The sequence below is a fragment of the Crocodylus siamensis genome, chromosome 11 (genome assembly GCF_052110815.1).
Source record: "Crocodylus siamensis isolate JL-2025a chromosome 11, ASM5211081v1, whole genome shotgun sequence".
NCBI lineage: Eukaryota > Metazoa > Chordata > Crocodylia > Crocodylidae > Crocodylus > Crocodylus siamensis.
The window spans coordinates 22,772,631-22,783,783 of record NC_143405.1 but is presented as its reverse complement, the minus strand read 5'-3'; the positions used below and the strand labels follow the sequence as shown (position 1 = coordinate 22,783,783).

Genomic DNA, 11,153 nt, shown 5'->3' with positions numbered 1-11,153 from the left:
TTTCTCCCAAGAAGTCTTCTAACACTGCTGGCTCAGTGATGCAGCTCTGTAGGGTGCACAGACTGGTATGTGCAGTCTCTGAGATTACACTTTCCAGCCCCTTAGTTTAGGAAGAAAGGAAATATTCCACATGCTGTGGAGATGGAGCCTAGATGCCAGAGTTTGGACCCAGGCTCTGATTTGAATCTCAACTTCTCCATAATTCTGGGTGTGTTTGGATGTGGACCTTGGCATGGCCTGTTACAAGGGCAAGCACAAGTAGGTGACATTCAAATCCAGATAGGAATTTAGATCCAAACACCTTTAGACTGAAAAGAAACACCTCTAGAAGAAAAAGAAACAGAAACAATGAACTAGAAGGTGCTTTAAAATATTGTGAAAAGAGAAGCTACCATGGAAATAAATAGTGAAAATAACAATGTTAAACATTCCTGGTGTCACAGCACTCTGAAATTCAAGTAGTGTGCACATGCCACAAACATTTCCTCCGAGCCACTGTCAGTGGTGATTGGAGGTTCAGAGGTTGAATTGTGCCGCATGGTTCATTGGTACAACCAGCTCCTCTGTGGTGTAGGAATGAAATTAGAGGGCAAGGTGAAGGAAGGATGGATGCAGTCTCTGCTGCTGACCAGGTCTTTACTGTGCCGACTTGATGCCACACTTTAGTGGGACAAAAGCACATGGAGGTTCTATTTGGGTTTATTAGTCTTTTTGTCCATCTGTGAAACATCAGCATCACCTCATAGCTGGAAGGGGTATTGTTTCAAATAGTCCCCCATCCGCCTGGGCAGGGGCAGCTGGTCCACTTCAGCTGTTGACTTGTTGATCCGTAGCCGGCACAGGTGCTGTAGGCTGGGGGCATTGTCTTTGCGATTGAGTGGTCGGATCAGTTTCAGGTGTACTGCTGCTGCTCCCATCTCCTTCTGTATGGGGGGCAAGGGCGAGGGAGGTGGATAAGGAACATCATTCTTGCTCTCCATCGTACAGAACATGACATAATGCTGGATAAGACTGACCACATCAGGAAAGGCCAGAATGCGGGGTTTGGAAAGGCAGTTTGAATCAAGCCGGAACTTGCTGTCTGCATATTCAATGCGCACATTGGTTGGCCCCCGGTTGGTCTTGACAGAGAGCGTGAACAGGTAGCTAGGGTGGGTACTGTCTCGTACCAGGAACGTGCCCTCAGGCATCTTCTGGAGGTGCTGCTTGGCCTCACTGGCAGTGATAGACCCCCAGTACCAGCCTGGAAACGAATCCCAGAAAGAGTTCATTAGAAAACTATTACTGCTAACAGGCTCCTTTTATCTTGGAGGCTTTGAAGCCCATTCAAATCAGGGTCTGGGAAAAGGTAAGAATAGGCTTCATGCCTAGAGTTATGGCAGTCAGGCATCACCCACAGCCTTAGGTTTTCATTGTTGTGCTCAGGCTGGAGAAAGGGAGCTTGTTGCTGCAGGTTTGGGACTAAGTAGGTGCATCTATACGAGACACTATTCTGCAGTAGCACTGTCAGGCACTAACTGCGGCAGCTGTTGCTACTGTGCGATCGCTTGTTGCTACTGCGCAGTAGCATCGGGAAAAATTGTGCAGCAACAGTACTGCTCAGTAACGATAGTTCCTGCGCAGTCATTTAGTACTTGCTTATGGAAATATTCAATGACTGTTTGGTAACAACTATGCAGTCTGGTGCTCGTGTAGATGTGGCCAGTGAGAAAGAGGAGTTTGTTCCCATTTCTTTGGATTGAGCTATTAAAGGCAAAGCTCCTGCATATGCCATTAAGGGGCTGCTATGAGATAGAAAGGGTCTTACCAGATTCCCTCAGGTAAGAGAAGGTTTTGGCAATGCACTTCAGATCTTCCTCAGGGTCTCGCATCCGAGGCGAGTTGATCTCCAGAGCAGGTGCCACAAAAGCAGGAGCAGACTCTTCTTGGAAGGCTGTGACGGAGAGAGGTTGCATGACTGGCTCTGACAAATCCACTGCAATGCCTCTGAGAGACAGCCTCCTTCTCTTCTCCTCTGCCAGCAAAGGATGAGGTCTGAAACAAGGGAAAGTCATATTATTTTACCTTGCTTTGCATGATGTTGCATCATCAGCTCAGCATGTGCTGTGCCATGCTATAGCACATTGTGTTCATTCAACAGATCCTTGCTAAGCCTGTATTTCAAATGGAGATAGGTGCAAAAAAATATATCACAGAACTACTGTATCTTGGGAGGGGCAGTAGTTCAAACCTTGTGATGCCAGATGCAAAGTCTAACCATAGGATGTTACATTTTAATATGGGGGTGGGGAGGAGATAAGGTACCTAATGACACCCAGTGATCTGAGTTTCACTTACCCTGGTGTAGATGCCTCCATTTACTTTGGTGGAATTATTCTTGATTTATGATAATATAAGAGAAAAACCAAGCCCAACGTGTTTTTTTTCCTTCTCTTGCCCTCTCATTGCAGGGTGATTTGATTTTACTGTGCCTGTTAGAAACTAAAAGTGATTGTGGGCTGATTTTTTAAATGTCATACTAGTAGACTAATCCTGTTCAAAGTTTTAGCCAGCCCTGGCACAGTACAAACTATAGCATTCATGTAGCATAAAGGAAATTTAATGTAAAGTTTATCACTCAGTGCTTGGTGGGTTTACAGTATTAGATGGATTCTGACATATAGCAGTGTTGTGAGGACCATTGACCAGCAGGGTTACAAATATTTCCAGGGGGCAGTACTGTAGCCTTCTAACAACTAGCAGTAAAGTGCCTTTGTGATCTTACATAATATAAACAGTGGCAAGTCTAGCTCTGTACCATAGGGGTTGCTAAAGGAAGTCATGATCTGCAGTGACATTTTAAGTAGTTGGGGATGGGAGGATAGGAGTTGTCCTTTCAATCAGTATTTAGCCAGGATGAGGGTTTAGCAAGTTCCACTGCAGTGGGCCATGTCCCAAGTTGTGCATCAAGCCAATAAAAGAGTTCCTTTTGTGCCAGACTCATGCCTTGCATCTCCTTGTGCTCTGTGCTGTGGCACTGCCTAATGCTGCAACATATTCCAATGTTATCCCCACCTCATCTAACACTAGGATGAATACTCTGCAACCAGAAAATATAAGATTAATGAGTTTTGAGGGTAATGCAATAACATCTCCAAATTGAAAGCAATCTCATTAAGGTAAGGTTTGTCTGGAACTAACAGAGCTTTAAAAAGGGAGCTGCAGTATCCTCCCCCATTATAAGGAAAAGGATGGAACTAACCAAAATTACTGTGCAATATGGGCACACGTTTACATGTGCACGCCCGTACTGCGTAGTAAATATGGTGACTTATGCCAACATGAACATATTTTGACACCTGCCTCATGCCCAATTAGTTACTGCACAGTAATGCACATGTAAACCCCTTATTGTGCAGTAACAGAGTGTGTGTGTTGGCTGATTTGGGACAAAGTTTTGTCCCAAGTCAGTTCACACACAGCGTTAATCTGCTTTAATGCTTGCACATGTAGAGGCTGACCTATTCCTGCTTACTGTGCAGTAACTTATTGTGCAGTAAATTTAAGATGGCATAAATGCACATGTAGACCTACCCTGTACCAGCTATATCGAGTGGTGCTTAACAGGCATACGTCAGTGTAGATGAGGTGGGGCGTGAGGTTATAAACTAATCTTTGTTATCCCACCAGGGCAGACTCCATTCTCTTCAACATGCTGAAACCCAAATGTAACACAGAAGGAGGGATACAAGGAAAACAGAAAAAACACAAGCAACTGGAAAATGATAGGGAAATTTTCCTTTAAGGAAAAGTGCTGCAATCAGAGTTCCATGACAATGGGTTTTTTTAATACGACTACAGAAGAGTGGATAGGAGAAAGATTTATTGGCTCCTAAGTAAATTTAGGCCACCAAAAAAATATGCTTGTTCTTCTGTCACATTGAAGGGGGTATCCTGGCCCCATAAAATGAAATGTTCCACATTCAGAAAGCAGTGTGAGTTGTGTATGAAGTTTGTCTTCACAGTCAGTTCTGGCCTCAGCAATTCCTAGTAGCAGAATCTGACCCATTTGGATTTTGAATTATTTTATTAAATTCTGTCTATTTCTTTAAGGCCACACCTAGAAAAACTCTGTGCCTAACTGAAATCTTCACCTATGATCTGTCAGAACGGGTGTCCAAAGCATTTATCTGTGGCTCTTGAAAACAGTGGCTCTGGGTAATATTCACTTCTGTATTTGCTGCTGTAGAGAAGCCCTGGCTTTCTACAAGTAAGTGTCACCTGGCTTAAATTCAGTAGCTTTTATGGGAACTGAAAGTCATATTGTTTTTAAAGGTATTTTAGCACCTAAGTCCCACACAAATGCCTCTATAAATCTGGCCTTGACTGCTCTGTCATGGGAAAGAGAATGATAGGTCTGATTGTTTTCCCTGTATTGTAAGCTGTAATTATTGAACAGTGTAAAGTGGGTGTAAAAATGTAGCTATGGTGGCATATTCTGTTCTGGCTGCATTTTGCAGAGGTGTACAGCCACATTTTGCAGAGGTGACAATGACTTCACACAATGATAGGTAGGGGGGATTTGGGCCAACACTGTAGAGTCCTCATTTGTTCCTCAAAGATAAGGATGGTGCAGCTCAGATTCCAACCCTGCCTCATCTTGTTTCCTCCTGGAAAATTTCCTGATACACCCTTGAACACAGTCTTTCACTTGAAATATTTTCTTATAGCTAGCTGCAGAACTGCTTTGTCTTTCAGACACCTGACTTGAAAAGGAGATTAGGAATTATATAAGGCAGACTGGACAGAAGGAAGAAGCAATTATGATTGAAAATCTTACCCCATCACTAATTACATTAACTGAGCACTTTTTAGCCAGTTCTGCTTCTGTGGTTGTTTGGCTGCCGTGTCTTTTCCCTTGCTTCCTGGAATTCTGTCTCTGAAACTTGAGGACTCATCTTGAAGCCATCAGGGCAAGCTGTTTCCCCTTTCACTAAAGGAAGCCATGTAACCTCTGACTTCACATCCTTTCACATTTTCACCCCATTCATGAGATAAAGAAAGTCCTGTACATATACAGTCTCTTCTCCACAGTCTCAGTTAGCTCAGGTGAAAAGAAGCCAACACAGTTTGGGGCAGAAGGGTTCACCTACAATGCTCATCATCTTTCTGGCACACATTCTTTTCCAGGCCTGCAATCCATAGTCAGTAGAGCCCAAACCTGATGTGGTTCCTGTGGCTTTCTTCTTTTGTATAATGGGAAGGGTTAGGAAAGGGTACAAGGAAGGGTTATACTCATTGGACCTTGTCCTATTCTTTGTGTGTGATCCTGCTGTCATCCTCCCTGCAGAAAGGGCCTGGATTTGATAGGGGCTTTAGTGAACATTATGAAATGGGAGGAAGTATTAAAATCCATGGATGGCAGGAGGTCATAAGACTCCTAAATAACAACATAATTAAGGCAAAGGAAAAGATGTAGCCAACGTGGTTCCATGGGGGGAAACTTAAAGAAAGGAGACTGTTGGGGGATCAGAGAGAGCTATACACAGTTAAGTTTCCCTGGGGAAGATAGATAGGGCCACCTTGTTCTGACCTCAACAAGGGGAATAAGAATGGCTCTTGCAGCTAAGGAAATAATGAAAAGAAAATGGCCCCATTATTAGTGGCTAATTAATGTTCATTTAAAAATGGCTGAGCTACTAAGCAGAAGAAAGCAGTTTAGAAGATCAGAAACAAAACGGCTTGTCAAGTGAGCAGCTCCTATGAAGCAGATACAGGATGATGTGGAAAAAGGTGAATTTACAAAGAAGCAGTACATCTAGTTGATATGCATCTTGGGTCCTAAGAAAAACATCACACAAACTTTCTGGCAGTTAACTTTCTGAAGGCAGGAAAGACATGCAACTTTATAGACTAACTGCATTTACCATCTACCCTGCCTTATGATTGATTTCAGACTCAGTTCACTTTCTAAGAAGATCTGGAGAACCAAGAAGGTACAAGAGAAAAAGGCTTTTATGGTCCCAGAGTTAGCTTTCTGGATGCCATTTTGATAAGTCAAACATTGTAGCAACAAGAATCCATACACAGTACTTGGGAACATTTCCCCCCTGAATTCCTTCAGGAGTCTTGTCTGAGTAAGGACAGAATTTAATCCAAAATATTTGAAGTCCTACAAGATAATGAAACCTTGAGCAATAATCAAGTTTATAAAGACCAAACTATGCACAAACATTTCTCCATTTGAATGACAAATTTGGAATTTCCCCATTAAATGACAGATTTTTAGTGTATGAAAGGAATTACGTGACAGCATTTTGGTAAAGCATATATTCATATCTCACAAAACCTAACCTAAAAAACCAGTTTCATTTGGTTTGGCTCGAGCTACTGTCAAAAAGGGCTGAAAACAAGGCTGAAACCGAACAAAGGAAAATTGAGGTTGAATAGCAGGAAAATATTGTTAACAGTGAACACTATTAGATTTTGAATAAACTCTTAGGGGAACTGATGGAAATCCCCATACTTGAGTCACTTAACAGTAGACAGGTCAATAGTATAACATTGTTGGGAAAATCCTCTAGTGGCAGAAGGAATGGTTAAAATGACATCACGATCTGACTAACATGAGCAACGTGCAAAAGTGTCTAATATAATCATGCAGTTTGTGTATTTACATACTCAGATGACCCACAACTGTTGAGGGGAGGCCATGGATTTTTACAGATAGTATCTTTTACATGATAAAATCACCCATCCACAAATATTTGTGGGTACATAAGTGGAGATTGGACACACTGACTTTTTGTAATTTTTTAAAATTTCTAAAATGTACTGTATGCTCAGGTATATTTGTACATACAAGCTACTACGTGCTCTCCACACACACATGTACACCTGTATATATACAAGCTATGTAAAAATTAAAATTCATTCTATATATCCATTTTAATTAGGAACAGAACAAAATTGAAACACCTAAAAAGCTCTTCCTTTGTTTGGTAGTTTGCTTCTTTGGAGACACTATATAGTCCTCCTATCCCCTGCTTCTGTCCTCCCCAGTTGTACATACGGTTTATTGTACAGCACATTTACCATTTTCTCTTAGGTGATTTTTTTTTTCCCCGAGGAGGACCTTGAACACTATGTGATTTCTAAAGTATGGAGAATGTAGAAATAGGGAATCCCATCTGATCACATCCCTCTGGACATAATATATTAAAAAAAAAAAAAAAAAAAATCAGGCAAGAGAGAGAAATTCTCAACTGGTGTGAATCAACCTATCCCCATTAACTTGAATAGGCTTACAAACAGCTTACATCAGCTAAGAATCCAGTCCAGAGAGTTTATTACAATCATTAATCATTGTTAAGTTTTTAACAATTTAACATACAAGGATTCTTACCCCTGAACACAGAGGATCATGTCACTCCTGAACCAAGGAAAAAGCATTAAGTCTTCAGGGTGGAAAACTGGTTTCGTCTTTTTTCTTGCTCCTTCTTCGTTGCTTCAGAATATAGTACAGAAGATAGAACAAGCCTTTGGTTACGACTTCACAAAAAGGAAGGCTGAACTGCTCCTGCTGAACCCCTTCCACAGCTCTCTGGAGTTTATACGCCGGGAAAAGGCAGGCAGAAAGCAAAGCAGGCTGCCCCAAGAAATACTTTACTGATTGTTCAGCAACTTTAGCTAGAAAAAATATAGTCAATCCCAGTGCTGTTGGAGATAAGAAAAATATGTTTTACTCTTCTTTACAAAGAAAGAAAAAAAGAAAACTTAAAAAAATAACCACAGGAAAAAGAGAAAATATTGTTAAAGGAGGGAAAAAAACCTCCTTCTGAACGACCTTTAAAATCCTCAACACAGGATTCAAAGCACCCTCTGAAACAATAATAATAAATAGATATTAATAAATAAGACCTCCCTGAATCCAAGGGAGAAGGGAGCTGGGAGAGCAGCAACCTGGTCTAACGTTAGCTCTGAGAGTTATGAAGCTCTGTGAAAAAACCACTAAGTAATCTTTTGTTTGCCCCTTTTAATCTGTTCCAGGAAGTGACGGATTCCTGGAATTGTATTGTATTCACATCACTCCCCCGGCATTAACCAAAAAAAAAAGTATAAATAGATGTGCCCATAATGGATGTCTTGATGTCAGCACTGCACTGCAGGGGACGGGGGGCTAAAATAGCCTCCAGAGTATAGCAAAATCCCCGAAGGGAAAGGCAGAATGTTTAAAGGTCAGGTCAGAGCTGTCAGCTTCTTCCAGGGACCTGACTGAAAAGTTGTAAGTTGTTTTCTGTTTTATAAAGCAGTTGGCTGCTGTCGCTCTCTCTGTTCAAAGAAATACCTTTGATAAATTTCCAAGAACTTTCCAGGAAAACTGGGCAGGACTACAGAGCTCTGCCAATCAGAGCTAACCAGGGCTGGGCTGGCCCTCAAAGTCTTGCCTATCAGAAGTGGATGAGGTTGGGCTGACGCTGGATGCTGCAATGAGGCCCATCCCATAGACACACAGAGAAATGTGCGTGCGCACACACATATACACACGCAGGCAAGCAGAACAGAGGGAGGGGGTTGCAAGCAGCAGCTGCAGTCAGCAGAGGCTTTTTGGGGCCCTATTACTGTGTGGTGAGAGAGGAACTAGAGAGTTATAAAACCTTGCCGACAATTCCCAGAGGGCTGTGTGAAACTAGAGAGTAGTTGTAATGTAATCCCCCTCCTTCCTCCCCCCCCCCCAAGTGTCCCACACCTTCACATACCAGCAAATAGCCTATTTAATAAGCCTAATAGGCTGATAGGTACCACAAAGCTGAGGCTGGGGTCAAGGAATTTCCCCTCCTGTACCATCAATTTGCAGCATGAGACTTGCATATTCCTCCTGATATTTCTTAAAAATCAAACATTTTTCATTTCTTCCCCAGCCTTCCAGCATCTGGCCAGACAAGCTGAGATTTCAACACTGTGATCCATGATTTACAAATAGGTTGAGTATGGGTGAAAGGTGCTGGGCTGAGCCTGACAGATGGAGAAAGAAGTCTTTTTTAACGTGTAACCTGGGCGGTACTCCAAGGTCCCCGCTCTCCAATTGAAGGGATCAAAGCAGGTGCACAAGTGCTGTGGGAGGTGTAGGGACTCTCCTCACCCTATAGAGCAGAGCCAGACCACCAACGGGGACTTAAGTGTATACCTTTTAATACTGGGCACATAACAGGCATAAATCAGAGGGTATAGTGGACACTACAATGCCCCAAGGGGCAGGATTCAATAAAGGTTGGACACTTACAATCCTTGACAAAAAACAGGGTTAACAAAATATAAAACACGAACAGCAGAACAAACAATACGGGTTGGTGAAATATAAAAAAGGTGCAGAATGTCCAATGACAAGGAACTATAGGGTCTTGGTACCTGGAGGGGGAGAAACACAATAGCCCCTTTCCACTGTAAGAAGGTTTGCTTCTCGTTAACTCACTCACCCCATCACCTCAGCTGTGACTTGAACCCAGATCTCCCATATGGCTGGCAGGAAAGCTGCCACACAGCCACCACTGGTAGCACTAGTGTAGCCTGCTAGGGGTCTTGACCTTCCCGGAGCCCAGCCTCACCTCAAGCTGCCTGGCATCTGATTGGATGAGCTGGAAGCAGAGCTGGGAACCCCTCAGGTCACTGCTCAGATCCTTGCTGGAGCAGAGGGGAGCTTCTTCTGCTGGCTGCAGGCTCTCCCAAGGGATCCTGGAGCCCAGGGGGAGCCTCTCCTACCGGCTGCACACCACGCTGCTGAGGGTCCCACTGCTGCCTGCAGGTCCTGCTCTTTCAGGCTCTTCTGGGGCACTGCTCCTACCCCACTAGCTCAGCTCTTGCCAGCTCTGTGAAGCTCTTTCCTTGTTGTCCCTCACTGGTCTCTCCTGAGTCAGCCCATGCTGCCCCTTTTATCCCCCTCCAGGTGACCCAAGGGGCCAATCAGGGGACACGGGGGCAGGGGGTGAGTTTCTGGCCTGATCCGTGCGGAAAGGGAATCCCAAGTCCTCCAATCATCTTTTACCCCTTCAAAACCCCTGGGCCAAATCATTACCAGATTGGTGAGAAAAGGGAATCCCAAGTCCTCCAATCACCTTTTGCCCTTTCAAAACCCCTGGGCTAGGTCACTGCCAGCCAGCCGGTCACAAATGCATAAGATAAGTAGAGAAAGAGCAAGAGCTGACCAAGCTATTTCTACCTCCTCCTGAGCCAATGTGTGTCAGTCACTGACCTGCAGGAGCAACCTGAGGGAGAAGATGATATGTAGGCCAAGATCCACTGAAATGTAATCCTCGGAACTCCTCTTCATTGTCTGCTGCAGCGAGGAGTTCCTTTTTGACAGAAGGACAGCTGAACACTGGGCACCAGCCTAAGCAAGGTGGCCCAGTGCCCCAGTCATCTGGGAATCTCATAGGAATTTGAAAGCCATCCCAGCCTCCTGGTTGAGATTACAATGGCACTGCTCCCCCTGGCTTGGGCAGATCACTCTGAATCAAGAGCTGGGTGAGTAATGGAATTTCTTAGATTGGGTTGAATCTGAAACAGAAATATTTCAGGATTTAATTTTTTATTTTTTTTTTTGCAAAACAAAATATTGTATTTGGAGTCAACCCAACATTTTATTTGATTCTAATCAAAATGTTTTTTCTTTTTGTTTTAGTTACCTAGCTCTTTTTAACTTTTTTTCATAAAAAGTTAACTTTTAAATGAAAAATACCAATTTCAAATGAAAAGTCAGCATTTTTATTTTTAAAACATTGAAATTGAACATTTGTCATTTTCAAATTAAATGAAATATTTCATTGGCTGAAATAGCTTAATCAGGGATGATCCTGCCTTCAGCAGGGTGTTGACTAAATGACCTCTTGAGGTCCCTTCTAGATCTGCTTTTTTATGATTCTGTGATTTCAAAAATATCCATGCAAAATATTCTGACATTCTACAGATTCTACTCAGGTTTTTGTTTTTTTTACCTGAAGGTTTTCACTAAATTTGACCCACATTCATGAATATTTTCAGTTGCCCTTAAATTCATTTTTTCAGCAAATCTACTGTTTGTCACAAAAAAAGTTACTTGGCTTAGCTTCAGACTCTCTCTCCCCTACCTTAGCTATATGGTTACAGGTGGAGAGAAAGAAAACAGAATGAGCATATTG

At 42.8% G+C, this 11,153-nt stretch overlaps 1 protein-coding gene across 1 annotated transcript; it reads right to left on the bottom strand.

Annotated features, from left to right (window-relative positions):
• Window positions 1–351: 351 nt before the first annotated feature.
• On the bottom strand, window positions 352–8,031 carry CISH (cytokine inducible SH2 containing protein). The gene is made up of 3 exons (XM_090021822.1): window positions 7,385–8,031; window positions 1,808–2,034; window positions 352–1,243 (listed from the first exon to the last, which is right to left on the bottom strand). The coding sequence occupies exons 1-3, from the start codon at window positions 7,429–7,431 to the stop codon at window positions 741–743; spliced, it is 777 nt and encodes a 258-aa protein (XP_089877948.1). The 5' UTR covers window positions 7,432–8,031; the 3' UTR covers window positions 352–740.
• Window positions 8,032–11,153: the final 3,122 nt, after the last annotated feature.

Excerpts from the sequence above, each read along its gene's own strand:
- CISH (XM_090021822.1), bottom strand. The coding sequence starts at position 7,431 with ATGCTTTTTCCTTGGTTCAGGAGTGACATGATCCTCTGTGTTCAGGG. Across the intron at positions 2,035-7,384 it reads ATGATCCTCTGTGTTCAGGG|ACCTCATCCTTTGCTGGCAG; the intron begins GTAAGAATCCTT and ends CCCTTGTTTCAG. Across the intron at positions 1,244-1,807 it reads CTCTTACCTGAGGGAATCTG|GCTGGTACTGGGGGTCTATC; the intron begins GTAAGACCCTTT and ends ATTCGTTTCCAG.